Raw genomic sequence first — 17,300 nt, forward strand, 5'->3', positions numbered from 1 at the left:
GACCATAAAAGATTTCAAAGAGGAACGTTTTAAGCCTGGTCTTAAATGAAGAGACTGTGTCGGCCTCTTTAACATGGACAGGAGCTGATTCCATAACACAGGAGCTTAGTAGCTAAACGCTCTACCTCCTACTGTGCTTTTAGAGACTCTTGGGACCACCAGAAGGCCAGCATTTTGAGAGCGAAGTGCTCTGTTTGGATGATAAGGTACTATAGCATCTTTGAGGTGGGATTGTTTATATTTTAGTTTACTATTTGTTTGACAGGGACAGTGTACCCTTTGGTAAATTATGTAAATTATGTGTTTTGAATGGTGTATTTTAAGTACAGATAAAATGTATCTGGATGTATCTTTGAACATGGACAAAAGGTGAATATACAGCATCACTGAAATACCAGGAGTGGGGTTCGAACCCACGAGGACAACTGTCCATTGGATCTTAAGTCCAACGCCTTAACCACTCGGCCATCCTGGTGCCTTTGTTTTTGTTCTAAAAAAACAATAACACAATCCAAAATATGAAGCTCAATCGAGAAATATTCCGAGTAATGTTGTGCCTGTACAGGCCTTACTGGAAGATGACAAACTGTTTGTCACTTGGAGGAAGTTGTCAATCCCTGGGTAAAACATGGAAGGAGCTACTCAGAACATACAAATTAAACAAAGATGTTAAAATCTTAAACTGGGCGTCTTATGACCAAGGATTTGTACCAAATAGAACTAACCTGAGATTCAAGGTCTTGATTTCAAAAGGTATAAAGTTTTCTCGGCAGATTGTAAAAGATAATCACATACAAAGTTTGATATCTTGAAAGAATCCTTTGGCTTGGAGGAAAAGCACTTTTATAGGTATTTATAAATAAGGAGTTATTATATCCAAAAAAATTAAACAAAGTATGACCATTATACTCCTCTGACTGAATTTTTGTCAAGGCTTATTAATCATAACTTTCAAGAGGAAATATATCTAAGTTGTACCAATGCATTGCTAATATGGACAGCAGAGGATGGTGCTCAAGCTGCCGTTGTTCCTCCAGCTTAGTTGCTCCTAGGGCAGCGTAGCTGGCTAACTGTAGGTCGTTATTTCTGTTCATAACTGGCCTGACCATAAATGATTTCAAAGAGGTAAATTTTAGGCATGGTCTTAAATGAAAAGACTGTGTCAGCCTCTTTAACATGGACAGGAGCTCATTCTATAACACAGGAGCTTTGTGAACGCACTACCTCCTACTGTGCTTTTAGAGACCCTTGGGAAGACCAGAAGGACAGCATTTTGAGAGCGATGAGCTCTGTTTATATTTTAATGTTCTATTTATTTGACAGACGCAGTGCACCCTTTGGTAAATGATGTGTTTTGAATGGTGTAGACTAAATTAAAATTACTTATAGCAGTTACCAAGAGTGGGGTTCGAGTCCAACGCCTTAAAACTGGCGTCAAAACTCCTGCTATGGACACAATAAATGGATACCTTTGGAATGTACATTTGGCAGCAGGAGGAAACATAGGCCGTAACAAAGAAATGGCTGACACAAATATCACCAACGACCAAGGACTGGACTGACATAATAACTCAGACAAAAGGAAAAAATGACATTCAAACTTACATAAAAAAATGACTAATTTGATGGACTTGTTAAAAATGTATGTTTTGTCTTACTGTGCCATTATTATTATTTATCATTATTATAATTATAATTTTTTGGTCTTGCTCTCTGGCATGTTTAGTGTTTGTATGTATTTCAAAACTCAAACAAATTTAAATAAAATAAAAAGAACAATGTAATATAGCGACATCAATATAATCAATATCATCCTCAGACTAAAAACAAATCACAGACATGAGCATTCACACAGGACTAAAATGACACTTTTAGTTTGCTGAATAACAGAGGTGAAAATTCAGAGGAAATTATCAGAATTTTCAGAAATTAAAACTATTCCTGTCAAAATAGTGCTATTGTTGATCTCAAAAAACAGGCGACGATCTCAAAAAACAGGCGACGTGGGGATAATTTCAATTTTACGAACGCCCCCTAACTCCAACCCCGTCCGAATCGGGTTCTGCTTGCGTACGATGTTTGTCTGCCCACCTCTGACCACTAGATTCAATCGCCCGTCCGAACATAATCGAAGCATTCTCCCATAACAAACCTGCCCATTCACTCCCAGCGAGCCTCTGCCCGTCGGCGCTAATCCTGCTGTGAACCCTGTATTTGGCAGAGCAGACAAGCCCCGCCCATTCTCCCCCCCTCTCTCTCCTCCGCACTCCGATTGCCCAATTCATTCCAGACTCCAAATCCCCCCCTCCCCTTTTCCATGCCGCCTTAAATGCTCTCCATCGCTCTCTCTCTCTCCACTGTGCGCTTCCAACCATTGAATGAACCGACAGGGATGCGAGCCTCGAAACGGTCTCTATTGTTTTAAAAACCTGTTTTGGATGCGGATTTCTGGGAGTTCTGTTTCCTCGCAAGACCTGGCAACCTTGGCACGGCGTTGCAAGGAGACAGGGCAGGTGTCAGCTGGAAGTGCTACGTCGATTCTTGAATCAACAGATAGCTCGTTTGTGCTTGTTTTCTGGCAGAGATAATTCCACATTCGGGCGATGATTTCTCAAGCGTGCGATCTTACGTGATGCAGTTGCAAAGATTGTGCAGTTGACAAGAGGATGTGATTTGATTTGGTAAGATTTTTCTTTACCAAGTGTCACCTTCACAACAAGCCATCTCGAGACTTCATTGGAATTGCTCCAACACGGAAGGAGTTTGGAGAGCACAAGCAATTGAAGATTGAGAACTAAAATTCACTTGAATAAGAACGTGGACAACGACAAACTGTCAAGCAATGTTAGCATGTAGCTCCACCAATCGCTACAGTTGCAGCAAGCAAATTGCAGAAATGAATGGACAACATGAAATATTTTGAATATTGTTTGTGAAGATTTTAGTATATCAGATATTATATTGGAAGTCATATCTACAAGAGTGCAGGTCCAACTATTTTGCACTTTTAATTTAATTTTGATTTTGGAATCATTGCCATTTTGACTGAAAAGTTTGTTTAAAAAAAAAAAAAATGTCTTTAATCAGCAATCATTTTTGAGATCAGATAAAGATTCCAACGCTTCTTAGGAAATTTGTGTTTGATTTCAATATTTCTTTAAATATTGATGATCAAGAACTTGGTTTCCAGGGCTGTTATTTGATCATCATACATCATACTAATCCTCCAGATGATTTTTCAACGCCTTTGGACTTGCCATTCCGTTCTTTTATAATCGTTTACCAAAATTGCAAGTAGCATTTCTCTCAACGTAGATTTTAAAATTCTTTGCATTCAACTTTTTGGTAACATTTTGGACACAATACGTTGAATTTCTCTTGGCACCCATTTATTTTGGTGCCGCCTCTTCCCTCATTTTTTCGTCATTGTGAGAACTGTCCCTGTTGGGGGACAGGTGACACGAGTCCAAAACGCCGCGTGCCGTACTCCGAGTGAAAAATGGCCAGCGCTGGGCCAAGCCGGTGGAAACGCCGACCCCGACCACGGACCTCTTCATGGAGAGGTCGCAGAGCAAGCTCAGCCTCTCTGCGTCCTTCGAGGCACTGGCCATCTACTTCCCCTGCATGAACTCCTTCGATGAGGACGACGTAGGTGAGTGAAAAGGATTTTGTCACTTAGCCTCCAATGTGTTAAGATGCTTCCACTGCACAACAGAAAAGCTCAGATTTGTAGTATGTAACTATATTGTAAAAAAGAATGGTGAAATATTTTAAATTCAAAACAAACAATGCATTGGTATTCTATTCATGGAATTCAGCTTCCTGTTTTGGGTGCCATTTTGAGATCTTTTGATCATTCAAAAGAAAGAATGATCTGTTTGGAATTGTTAAATGCTACGACAACAGTCCAAATTTTGTATCACTGTTTCATTGCACGCATTAGGTCGGTTACAATTAATCGTCTAATTGTGCCTACATTTTTTGTCGTATTCGCATAATCATAATTGGAATCTGGACTATACAGACTCTAATGCATATATAAAAATACATTTAAAAACAATAACAGCAGAGTTATTATTTAAATGTGCACAACATTTCTGATTTTCATTCATAAATACACTTTGTTTGGTCAATATTCTCTATCTAGAAGCCTTTGGTTGCCATAGTTAAGCTTTGTTTGGTTGATTATGTACCAGATGCTCAAAGTCACTTAAAGGGCACATGTCATGCTAAATTTACTTTTTTGAGCTTTTGACACAATATAACATTGTTCCCTCATCAAAAAAATACTTGGAGTTGGATTGAGCTTCATTCACACTAGTTTGATGAATCCTGGTTTGTAGGTCCTCTCCCTCTGAGCCACAGAGGGTCGAGCTCTGAAATCTTTGGGTTTTACTCTCTCTGTTGTGATTCATGTTTGGTTGTGAAATGTCACGTATCCACTCAAAACATGAACAATTTGCTGCTTGTTACTCTGGAACGTCAACAGTTGTGCAGTTTTGAACATGAAGCTAATGGAGCTATTACTATCGATTACTAAGCTGTTTTAGATCAATATTGCGGTTTATGATGAACAAAATGTAAACTTATGATCTACTAATGTTATAGTTAAATTCTAAGTTCCGTATTTTCCGGACTGTACGTTTTTTTTCATAGTTTAGCTTGTTATTTTCACGCTGGCAACCGCAAGAGGGCGCTCTAGGCTCTAAGCGACGCAGAAGAAGAATCTGCACTTCCTCTACTTTTTGGGGTAAAACTGATGCTTTGGTAAACTTGTTAGCATGTTCTTTATGCTATAGTTATTTGAATAACTGTTAATATGTTACGTTAACATACCAGACACTTACCACAGTTCTGTCTGTGCGTCATGTAGCTGAAGGTGTTAGCGTTAGCATACGTACACCTATTCACCATGTTCTCTAATCTGTTATTATTTTAAATTGCATTTCAAGATTAAATGGTCTTGGATTTTATCAAATACATTTCCCCCCCAAAAATTGACTTAAACTCCAGTGCCACTTATATATGTTTTTTGCTTCTCTATCATGCATTTTTTGGCTGGTGCGACTTATACTCCAGAAACTAAGGTACTTGAAAAGAACACATGTCTCCTTTAAATGTTAGTTTATCTGCACGGATCAGTTCAAGCTGTGGTGGAGAGAAAATGATCTCTAGTTGGTAGACAATATTTTACTTTCTTCACCGATTGCACCGATTGAAATTGCACCGATTGAAATAGGCATTTAAATTTGTCCAAACGTTGCATTATAACCTGTTCAGCGTTACTCGCCTCCCTCGTACATCTCTGTGATTAGTTTCCCAAGCCTTCGTAGGCGCGCATGTGTTTTTGCCAGAGGTGCGGTGCAGCATTCTTGATGGATGAGTTCTCAGGTCTCGGACACATGTGATCCTTCTCCTGTCGCCTCCAGAGCACACAGTTTCCATCAAAGTCACAAAAAACAGACGAGAGGTACGAGTGCTTCGTGCTGAGACTTCTGTTTTAGTGTACAAGAATAAGCCTTGTAGTGTATATCTTAGACACGCCACAAGATCTCATGCTACAAGATGAAAATGGGACTAAACACAACCGCAGTTCCAGAGTGTGGCTTGTGTCTTTTAAACTTGACCTCCCACGTTAGATCCGCTTTATGACATCTACTTTTTGCATCTTTTGATTTGATTTTACGCTTGCGGTACACATGCATTATTTCTTTTCTTGTGTCATCTGAGTCCAGTATGTGCATTTTTAAATCTGTGCCACGCTTATCAATTTTTTTCAAATTTTTGGGTGTTTATGTTACTTGTATGTTACCTGTTCGTTGTCACTTTTGCGTTTTCTCCTTTGCTTCGCTTACTCGTGACCAAATAAATGCTAAATGCTACGAGAACTGTCCAAATTTTTTTTTAATCACTGTTTCGCATACATTAGGTCTGTTACAATTAATCGTTCAATCCTTGTCATATTTGCATGATCATAATTGCATTCTGGACTACACAGACTCTAAAACACATGTAAAAATATATTTTCTAACATAACAGCGGCCTTAATCAATTTAAATGTACATAATGCATTACTTCTTTTGTTGTGTCATCTGAGTCCAGTACGTGCATTTTTACATCCGTGTTACGCTCATATTATTTTTTGCATTGTATGTTATTTGAATGTTACTTGTTCCTTGTCTTTCTTCCTTTGCGTCGCTTACATGTGACCATTTTATTATTTTCACGTATCCTCACTATTTTTGGTGGTACCTGTACATTGTCACTTTGGTGTTTTAAACCTTTCATGTTCATTTTTAGGTTGATTATTACTTGCATATTTTACAGAGTATATTTGGACTATACGTGTCCGTTTCAATTGAAGGTGTGTTTTACCGTCTTGAAACAACTAGTTCATTTGAAGCAGTTTGCAGTGATCAGACAAAAAAGCAGTTTTCTGTTTCATCAGACAGCACACAGTGGTTTCATTTTGACCCCAAGAGTTCCCTTTTCAACCTCTACAAAACATCTGCACAAGTAAAAAACTCATTTTACTATAGTACATGGATACAACTCAGGTACAATTACAACAACAACCACTTAAGAAGAAGAATTAAAAAAACTCCCCATAACACTGTAAGATATCTCGAACAATTAATTCTAGACCTAATGTAATGTAAATGAGAATTATAGAAATGTGGAGAAACTTGAGAATGTGACCAAAAAAGACCTCAAATTGCCAGACGGCTCTGTTCAACACTGGGACTGCTAAGTGAGATGTCCTCGGAACACAATTCTCACAATTCGCTCGTTTGTCTTTTGTGGAGAACATTTGGTCTTTTTGACGCCACATACAAAATTCTCTGCTCCTGCTTCCTCTTGAATAAGCCGAGAATTACGAAGTGAATTGTCTGAACAATTAGGAAATAATGTGTTCAAGGTAATTTAAGAGGCTATGTCATGATTTGTTTTACCATTTCAGTCACATTTAGAGCAACATTTTCAGATTCACAAGGGCATCAGCATGTTCGGTAACGGAAAGAAGAGTTTGCATTCTTCAGCGTGATGTGGAGCTCTTTCATGGGGCACAATTGTTCAATAAAGTTAGAATAAATACATTCTAGGTCAGTTATGGTGCTAAAACAACATGTTTATATCACGAAAAACATCTATTACACTAAATATCTTACTAAATCATATATAATTAATGTTGATATAGCATTTCTTCATTCAAAATCAAACTGTGATGTTATGGGTGGTAATCCAGGAAGTGCTTTCAGTGCAATCTTCTTCCACTAAGACGCATCGCAACATAATGTACGTCGTATTGCTTTTAGCCTCATTTAAACATGGCTTTTTACTGTAAAACGTGAAATACTAAAGCTTCTCAGGCGTGTCTTTAAAGGTGCATCGTGTGGAGTAGCATTAATCGCACAAAGGCCCAGAATGTGCCATAGAAGAGCATTCATCTTAACTCAACGGAGACAAGCGGGTCACACCACCAGACCCACTTGTGGTTACCGTTACCGAGTCACACTTCAAGTGCCTCATTTATAAAGCCGCCATGCGCACGAACCCCAGGGCTGTTTCATTATATTTTCCAGGGGGGCATATTTTTTGGAGGGCTATTGTCTGGGAGCCGGACTGAGAAACCGCACCATGAATGTAATTATCTGAAGCCAATATCCATGAACAAGTCGCAATGGTACTACGTAACAGAAAAGTATTGTTTCACTGAAGTCAATGAAAGAAAACAAAACAATCTTGCTCCGTCACGTAAAAAACAAGGCTAAAGCAGGACTAAGTAAAGACCGACCCAGAACCCAGAGTCAGAACCAAGAACCTGAACTAGAACTAGACTACAGAAAGGGAACCAGGACTAGACCACAGAACCTGAACCAGGACTAGACCACACAATCTGAACCAGGACTAGACCACAGAACCTGAACCAGGACTAGACCACACAATCTGAACCAGGACTAGACCACACAATCTGAACCAGGACTAGACCACAGAACCTGAACCAGGACTAGACCACACAATCTGAACCAGGACTAGACCACAGAACCTGAACCAGGACTAGACCACACAATCTGAACCAGGACTAGACCACAGAACCTGAACCAGGACTAGACCACACAATCTGAACCAGGACTAGACCACACAATCTGAACCAGGACTAGACCACAGAACCTGAACCAGGACTAGACCACACAATCTGAACCAGGACTAGACCACAGAACCTGAACCAGGACTAGACCACACAATCTGAACCAGGACTAGACCACACAATCTGAACCAGGACTAGACCACAGAACCTGAACCAGGACTAGACCACACAATCTGAACCAGGACTAGACCACAGAGTCTGAACCAGGACTAGGGCCTTTCTGTTCTGTTGTTTGCATGTTCTTCCCGTGTCTGTGTAGGTTATTCATGTGCAATTCATGTGCAATTACTGTGAAATTCATGTGCAATCTATGTGCTGTCGTGACACATATTCATGTGCAATTACTGTCGGGATCACATGCAATGGTATTTATGTATTTATTTGTCTATGGGAGTTTTTATTTGTTTATAGGAGATCTTCTACTGAAAGTGTTTTTCAGACTTCCTATAAGTGATCTGTTCTTCTGTATCTACCTCTGTATCTACCTGCGTTGCACCAATGAAATTTCCCCATGTGGGACAATAAAGGAATATCTTATCTTAAAGGTGCCCAAAGCAAATTAAATAGTCCTCCTCCACATCTGTTTCAAACTCTTTATAGGCTCAATTTTCAGACAAATTATCAGCTCATGTTTAGGTAAGTCTCATTCATAACTCACGCTGTATTGTTCTGTTAAAATGAAATGGAGACCTAAAGCGGGCGTGAAATGAGGTGGGCGAGGAGTGAGTACATAAGGTAATATAAATCAGAATATTTTTCATGTAATTCAGCTTTTGTCTGTACGTATTCTTTCAAGTCTCAAGTTTGACGCTCTCCTTGTATAAATGAGGCCTCAGTTCTGTATTTTCAGCCATAAAAACACGTGTGCATTAATTTGACGCCGCACGTGGAACATCTTTACCAAAGAAAACAATCAATCACCTCCACCAAGACAAGCAGGCACCTTTTAAAGAACACAAACATTGATACTATTTGTAAAAGTGGAGCAGACACGTTGTCACACGTTGTTTAATTGCGATTTCGCCCTGTCCTCTCGCTCGGTTTAACAAATGTACGTGTCAGAAGCCGGCCATATAATGAGTCTAAGGGGAGAGTGTATCCTCCGGGGGTACATTGTGGCACGGGGCGGGGCGGGGCGGGAGAGAAAAGAAACCACCAATGGACTTTAATGAGACTTAGATGAATGGACAAGAAGCGTCCAGGAGGAACATAAAATAAAATACTGCTTTCCAATGATTGAACACTGATTTCCGTGATGGATTATGCTTGTTCATTATTGTCAATAAATCAATTAATATACTTTTGTGTTACATGTCAGCAAGGTGAGGTTGTTGTTCGATGTAAACTGCAAAATAACGCAACACATTATAACTGTATAATATATATGTGACTATAAAATCAGTCCTGGTCATGAACTGTCCAATATCCAGTTTAAACCTAAAGATGTGCTGCCATTTTGAAAAGAACAAAGTATTGCTTCCTTTATACAAAATACTACATTGTTGAGCTTACTTGACTGAGTTTCTGTTACTTCAAACTTACTGCTGAAACAAATAACTTCTTATCTGAACATGTAACATTATAATTGCTTCACAGACTTTGATGTAATGCATTGTGTTTTGTTGTATTGTATTTCCTGCTCTTGTAGTGAACTCCATTGTGAGATTTACAAAGCTTGATATATAGAACCAGGGTGAGTTAAGGCCAATCCATTCACATAATGCCTGTTTTAATGGTCACAGCCAGCAAATTGCAACGACTGCAACTTTTTTCAGCAAACAGAAAAAAAAAACAAGAACTAAAACAACAAAAGAAACCCTACTAACCCTGTAGTTTAGACCTTTTAAAACATGAGTATTACAGCCAGTCGGTCACACTACGGCGTACTGCAGTGTGGATTTGCAGCATAACGCAGGTTCACCTAAGAACACTCGACTAACTACCTATAAACGGCTCCAGACTGCTGCGATGTCCGGGAAAAATAGGTGTCTCGGGCTTTCTTTCCACAGACCCAGCAGTTATTTGAGTGATTTGAACGATTGTAAGTCTGTGCAGGTTCAGAACACCACACCTGCCGTGCTTTAGCTGAGCCCCCAGCGTTAGTTTGGCAGTACATATTTCACTCTCCTCTCATAATGTCTTTACTTTAGTTTGGTTGAAAATGTCCACTCTGTGCTGCGTGATGATGGAGTGGTTAAGGTGGCGAGTTTGAGTCCTGGCTCTGATCATTTACTGCATGTCCTCCCTTCTCTCTCGCGCAGATGTCCTTTCTAATAAAGCCTACGGTCCCAAAAAATATCAGAATTTGAAAACATAAGTGGTAAATCTAATAATATATTTATCAGAAAAGTCCATTTTGATTCCTTTCTTAAATCTCGCTCCGCACTATACACTTGTAAATGCAGTGAAACATCCATACAATGTTGCAGATGCCCTACTTGTCCTACCTGGACTCACCCATCCCCCCAGCACACGGTCCCCCTGCCAACCACTGACTGTCACAGCAGCACAGGTGAGGAGTGAGCTGAAGAGGATTAAAGTGAGGAAGGCAGCAGGACCTGATGGCATCAGCCCCAGGCTCCTTAAGTCCTGTGCAGATGAACTGTGTGGAGTTATGGAGCATGTCTTCAACATGAGCCTGAAGCTGAGGGTGGTACCACAGGTCTGGAAGACCTCCTGTCTGGTACCTGTGCCTAAGACACCGCGCCCCAAAGACCTCAACAGCTTCAGGCCAGTGGCTCTCACATTCCACCTGATGAAGACACTGGAGCGGCTGGTCCTGGACCACCTCCGCTCCACCGTGAGCTCAGCCATGGACCCGCTGCAGTTTGCATATCGGTCTGGCATCGGAGTGGAGGACGCCGTCATCTCCCTGCTGCACCGCTCTCTCTCTCACCTGGAAAAGCCTGGCAGCTCTGTGAGGATCCTGTTCTTCGATCTCTCCAGTGCCTTCAACACCATCCAGCCGCTGCTCCTGAGGGACAAGCTGGAGACGGCTGGTGTGGAGTATGACCTGGCAGAGTGGATCCTGGACTACCTCACAGACCGACCCCAGTTTGTGAGAGCCCGGAACTGTGTGTCTGACACTCGGACCTGCAGTGTGGGGGCGCCCCAGGGCACTGTCCTCACGCCCTTTCTCTTCACCCTTTACACTGCAGACTTCAGACATGACACGGACAGCTGTGTCCTGCAGAAGTTCTCTGACGACTCTGCCATCATCGGACTCATCACGGACGACGATGACGCGGAATACAGAGGACTGGCGCAGGACTTTGTGGACTGGTGTCAGCGGAACCACCTCCTCATCAACGCGGGGAAGACCAAGGAGATGGTGGTGGATTTCCGCAGACGCCACCCCACTGCCCCCTCGCCAGTGAACATCCAGGGACGGGACATTGAGAGAGTGGACTCATACAAGTACCTGGGTGTTCATCTGAACCACAAACTGGACTGGACTCACAACACAGACGCACTGTACAGGAAGAGCCAGAGTCGGCTCTACCTCCTGAGGAGACTCAGGTCTTTTGGAGTGACAGGGCCACTCCTGAAGACCTTCTACGACTCTGTAGTGGCATCAGCCCTCCTGTACGGTGTGGCCTGCTGGAGCAGCAGCATCACAGAGAGGGAGAGGAAGAGGCTGGACAGAGTCATCAAGAAGTCCAGCTCCGTCCTGGGCTGTGCTCTGGACTCGGTGCAGGAGGTGGGGGACAGGAGGGTCCTGGCTAGATTCACATCTATGCTGGACCATGAGTGTCACCCCCTGCAGGACACTCTCTCTGCTCTGGAGAGCAGCTTCAGTGAGAGACTGATCCACCCTCGCTGTGTGAAGGAAAGGTTCCGTAGGTCTTTCCTTCCTGCTGCTGTCAGACTTTATAACAAAAACTGTTAGTACTGAACACTCGCAATACTGACCTAACCTAATACTGATGTGCAATTCTGTCATATGTGCAATTGCTGTTGGAATTCATGTGCAATTCATGTGAAATTCATGTGCAATCTATGTGCTGTCGTGACACATATTCATGTGCAATTACTGTCGTGATCACATGCAATGGTATTTATGTATTTATTTATTTATTTGTCTATGGGAGTTTTTGTTTATTTATAGGAGATCTTCTACTGAAAGTGTTTTTCAGACTTCCTATAAGTGATCTGTTCTTCTGTATCTATCTCTGTATCTACCTGCGTTGCACCAATGAAATTTCCCCATGTGGGACAATAAAGGAATATCTTATCTTATCTTATCTTACTTCCCTTCTCCTTGTTTCTCCTGCGGCGGCTCCTGTCCCGCGTACACCTGCCCCCGTCCCGCTGGAGCAGACCCCTTTTCTCTGCACACATTTTTTACTCTGACTTTTCTGGAGCGTCCTCTCCGCGCTCAGGGACGCTCACCTCTTATATGGCTGTGAATCGCGATCTTCTGTAGAGCAGTATTGCTTCTAGGGTGCGTTTGGACTGTGTTTCCTGATTTTGACTTGGTTTGGACCTGTTTTAGTCCAGATTTAGTCCAAGGTTAGTACAAATTCTCATACGGTATGAAAAAACAAAACTAATAATTAATAGTCTTGTATAATATTAAAAAAAAACATCATAGAAATAAAATTTGAAAAAAGTGCTTTGAGGGTGTGGAGTTCGTTTGATTGGTCAGTGCTTCCGAGACTTCCTGGAGTGGGCGTGGTTTGTCAAATTGAGTTTTCAGAAACATATACAGTATTTTCCGGACTCTAAGTAGCACCGGAGTATAAGTTGCACCAGCCAAAATAATAGACAAGAAAAAAAACATATAAGTCGCACTGGAGTTTGAAATGCAGTTGCAAGTGTGAAAATAACGTATATAAGTATATATAAACATAAGTATAAGTTGCAGCCCGGCCAAAACTATGAAAAAACGTATAGTCCGGAAAATACGGTATTATTGTGGAAGAACAAAGAACTACACATCTTTGATAAGGATTCGTCCTTATAACACTGATAAAAGCAGGAAGACCACGATTATACATCATCTTTCAAATGTAAGGCACAGTTAAACCATGGCACAGTTGAACCATGGCACAATGCGTTGCCCTATAATCATAAAGTTCTTGGTTTGATTCCTTGTATAACCAGAGCAGCAGCATCTAGTGAAACTCAAAGGACACATATTTTGCTAAATTGATTTGTTGAATTGATTTGCTTTTATCCATGCTCCAACATCGTTCCCTCATCAATAACATACCTGCCGTTGTATTCAGCTTCATTCATGATTGTTTGATGCATCCTGTTTTCGAGGTCCTCTCTAATCTGAGACGCAGCAAAACACACACAAATGTTCCCTGGATTGTGACGTCCAAGGTAGAAATTGTGAGGTGTCCTGAGCTGTCGTCCAAATTCATACATCATTTCTGTCATTACACCTGCACGCTAGCATCAGCATGTCAGGGGCAAGCTAGGTTGTGTTTATTTCCTCATGGTAATTCCCTCTGCCGCCAGTAGATGTAGTGCTCAGATCAACTACAGATGAAGAAGTACATGTATTTCTAAAACAGGACATGCCAAAGCAAAGGGCATGATTAAAGGTCAATGACAGTACAAACTATGCATAATATGTGTCCTGTAAGTGAATATATTTCCTCCTATACCTAAACCCAAGGGGAGTAAAGGACAAACGAGGAGCTAAAGCTGTCTCCCGCGTTGTGTGTTGATGTATTGGCTCATTGCCCAAATCCAATCAGAGGAAATGTCCAATCAGAGCAGCTAAGGCTAACCTGTTTACCTCCATAACAACATCCATACAGGAGTAACCAGGGATAAGCACACGGCTGGCCCTAACCCTGGGTTTGTCATTGATGCTAAAGCTAATTTATATTTTATTCTAATGATCTCATTATTCTTCTGATGGAAGGAAGGAATTTATTTTGAGCTGTGTTTCCGGGAAGTAAATTAAAAGCTTGTAATACCATGATAAATCAAGAATAAATTGTTTATTAACTAGGCTTAGTTACTACTTAACTAACTCCAAACCCTAATCCCTTAACTTTACAAACTGTGATCAATTTTTTGTTCTTTATGAGTTAAGAATTTGTACATGCATTTAGGCTAATTTTAAGGCTAATTAAAGTGTAGATATATTATGGATTCCTTAGCTTTTGTTTAGCACAGTTCTTTATGAAGATCACAGCATTTGACGCTTTAATAGTTCTAAAATCTGTGTGAAAATTTAAAAAAATTTAAACGACTTTTTGAATGACACTTTTACTTACCAGTAAGTGAATTTTTTATGTGATACTTTTACTTATTCTTGGCTTCTGTATCACTACTTTCACTTACATTAAAAAAAACTGACGTCCACTACCCATTTCTATGAAGTGGTACTATTAAGTAAAAACAAAAATAGCAGTAGCAGTCATTATAAGATTAAATAACAGTAAACGTTTTGTAAGAAATTGCTAATGTAGTAATAGTGGTAGTCATTCTGCCAGTTGTGGAAGAAGTACTCAAGTACTTGTACATGTGCAACAATTAAAAGAATCACACTTAAGTAAAAGTTGTGAAGTTCCTATTTAAAAATATACTTTAATAGTAAAAAGAACATTATGTATACATTTTTATTTGCTCAAAGCTGGGACTTGAACTCAAAACCTTTACGTCGGATGTCACCATGAACGTTTTTCCCTCAAAGCAGTGGGAAAGTACTTTCTACTTTTCACTTCAGTTCAGAAATTCCATGGAGTAAAAAGTACAGATACATGGTCTCAAATGTAAGTAAAAGTAAAAATATCCAGTGTAAAAACTACTGAAGAAAAGTACAGATACCTAAAAATGTTTATTAAGTAGAGTACTTTGTTACTTTCCACCATCACATAGTGTTTCCAATACAAATAAAATACAGAAGTCAACAAAATGTATAAAATAGACTGAATGTAATGTCTGCAGTTGAATGACTTTGCTCTATGTAAAGCGATTACCTCAGTTTTGGCCCAGTTTGGACTTCTCAGAGCCAGAATCCCGAGTCCAGACCGGGTCTAGGACTAGGAGCCAAACACATTAATTTAATAGAAGCAGCTGAGGCAAGGGAAATGGAATTAGCACACGATATACAATAATATGTCCAGTCATCGCTATGAAAATGGAGATCTGACTTTAAAGTTTAGTTGTGTGTTTGTCCTGTTTTGGTTCTTGTTTGGGCTTCTTTGTCTGGTTTGGTTCAATCCTACTTTGGTCCTGGTTTAATCCACGTCCAGTCCTGGTTTAGTTTGAGCTCAGTCTTGGTTTAGTACTACTTTTCTCCTTTTCCTACTTAATTCTTGGTTTTACGTCTCTGTAGTCCTTCTTCTTCTAGATATTTGAAGCAAGTTATAGTTGATCTGAATTTATTGTGTATTTTGTTTATTCATTCAAAGGCGCAGCTCTTAGTGTCAGTGCCATCTCTATATTTAGTGGGAGTGAATAAACGTGTATTGACTGCCTCGAGTGGGGGGAGAAGGAGGTGCAGATATCTGTTTCACTCGCTCCCTGATCCATGACACATATTGACTTTTAACACCACAGTCGTAACCTCTGCATCCATCACAGCTCCATCAACATGACAACCCACGATGCACCGGGACAGACCACACATAAAAAATCCAGTCTATGAGACAAAGCTCAGCCGAGGGAAGTTTATTTATACACAGCACAACATGATTAAGACCAAAGTGAAAATATATCAGACACAACAGAGACTTTTTGTACAAATGAATGTGTATAAAACACTCTGAGCAAGCACTCTAGACAGAGTAACATCTGCACCGGAGTCAAACAAGACTTGGGACTTGACTTGGACTTGGACTCATATGATTTGAGACGTCATGATGCTTCTCCTCAAACAAATGAGCTTATTTAACACTCTTTACAGTGGATCGTTATTAATTTCATTGTTTGACTAGGAACAAACTGGTCCATTCCTCTTCTTTGGTTGGGACCAGGACTCTTTTTAAAACGAAGAACCATTCACAAAATAAAAATGCATTTTAAAAATATGAGCTGTAATCTGTAATTTTGTATAATGACTTCAAACTCAAAGGACTTGGACTTTACTTGGATCTTGTGGGTCATTGACTTGAGATCTTTTGACTTTGGACTTGACTTGGACTTAACTTGGACTTGACTTGGACTTAACTTGGACTTGACTTGGACTTGACTTGGATCTTGTGGGTCATTGACTTGGACTTGAGATCTTTTGACTTTGGACTTGACTTGGACTTGACTTGGACTTAACTTGGACTTGACTTGGACTGAACTTGGACTGAACTTGGACTTGACTTGGACTTGACTTGGACTTAACTTGGACTTAACTTGGACTTAACTTGGACTTGACTTGGACTTGACTTGGACTTAACTTGGACTTAACTTGGACTTAACTTGGACTTGACTTGGACTTGACTTGGACTTGACTTGGACTTAACTTGGACTTAACTTGGACTTAACTTGGACTTGACTTGGACTTGACTTGGACTTAACTTGGACTTAACTTGGACTTAACTTGGACTTGACTTGGACTTAACTTGGACTTGACTTGGACTTGGACTTGACTTGGACTTGACTTGGACTTAACTTGGACTTGACTTGGACTTGACTTGGACATAACTTGGACTTGACTTGGACTTGACTTGGACTTGACTTGGACTTAATTGTCTTTGGCTTGGGAATGGTTTGGACAAAACCAGGACTTGGTCCCACCTCTGCAAGCAGGTGGTGGACCCAATTGGAGCCATCAGTCAGTTCGTGAGCCTGACTACTTTCTTTTTAAAATTATTTTTTGGGTTGGTGTAATGTGAAATGGGGATAAGAGGGGGAAGGACATTCAGCAAGTTTTTAGAGCCGGAATCAAAGACATGCAATATCGTACCTGTCGTAATCACTAAGGGATCATCTCAAAATGGGTTGAAGCTGAAAATACGTAATTTTTTCCGTCTTTCTCTGGACCTCCTCCCCTGACTGGCTTCACATAAAATGTTAATGCGCCCCCCCCCCACAAGACGAAAAATATTACGTCTTTTCAGCTTCAACCCATTTTGAGATGATCCCTAAGTTACAGTTATACACTAAAGTCAGTTGCCTTCAAAGTGTCTCGGGACTGATCTGTGTTTCTCAGGTTTATTCGCAGTAAATGTCCTGTTTTCATTGGACGTTG

General features: G+C 40.5%; 2 protein-coding genes and 1 non-coding gene across 3 annotated transcripts in view; 2 read left to right on the plus strand and 1 right to left on the minus strand.

Moving 5' to 3' along the window:
- The window catches only part of LOC140365355 (SH3 and cysteine-rich domain-containing protein 3-like), a 360,861-nt gene that overhangs the window by 224,233 nt on the left and 119,328 nt on the right, over positions 1-17,300 (plus strand). The gene's annotated exons all lie outside the window — the stretch shown is intronic.
- trnal-uaa (transfer RNA leucine (anticodon UAA)) lies at positions 393-475 on the minus strand. Its single transcript has one exon. It is a non-coding gene; the product is annotated as a tRNA-Leu (tRNA).
- The window catches only part of rims4 (regulating synaptic membrane exocytosis 4), a 42,233-nt gene continuing 28,193 nt past the window's right edge, over positions 3,261-17,300 (plus strand). Inside the window, exon 1 of the mRNA XM_072451745.1 lies at positions 3,261-3,652. Coding sequence (XP_072307846.1) covers positions 3,556-3,652 — 97 coding nt within the window. The 5' untranslated portion in view covers positions 3,261-3,555. The remainder of the gene's footprint in view (positions 3,653-17,300) is intronic.

Source organism: Eucyclogobius newberryi, unplaced genomic scaffold, assembly GCF_026437365.1.
Source record: "Eucyclogobius newberryi isolate DKJ021-1_F unplaced genomic scaffold, fEucNew1.0.hap1 SCAF_19, whole genome shotgun sequence".
NCBI lineage: Eukaryota > Metazoa > Chordata > Actinopteri > Gobiiformes > Gobiidae > Eucyclogobius > Eucyclogobius newberryi.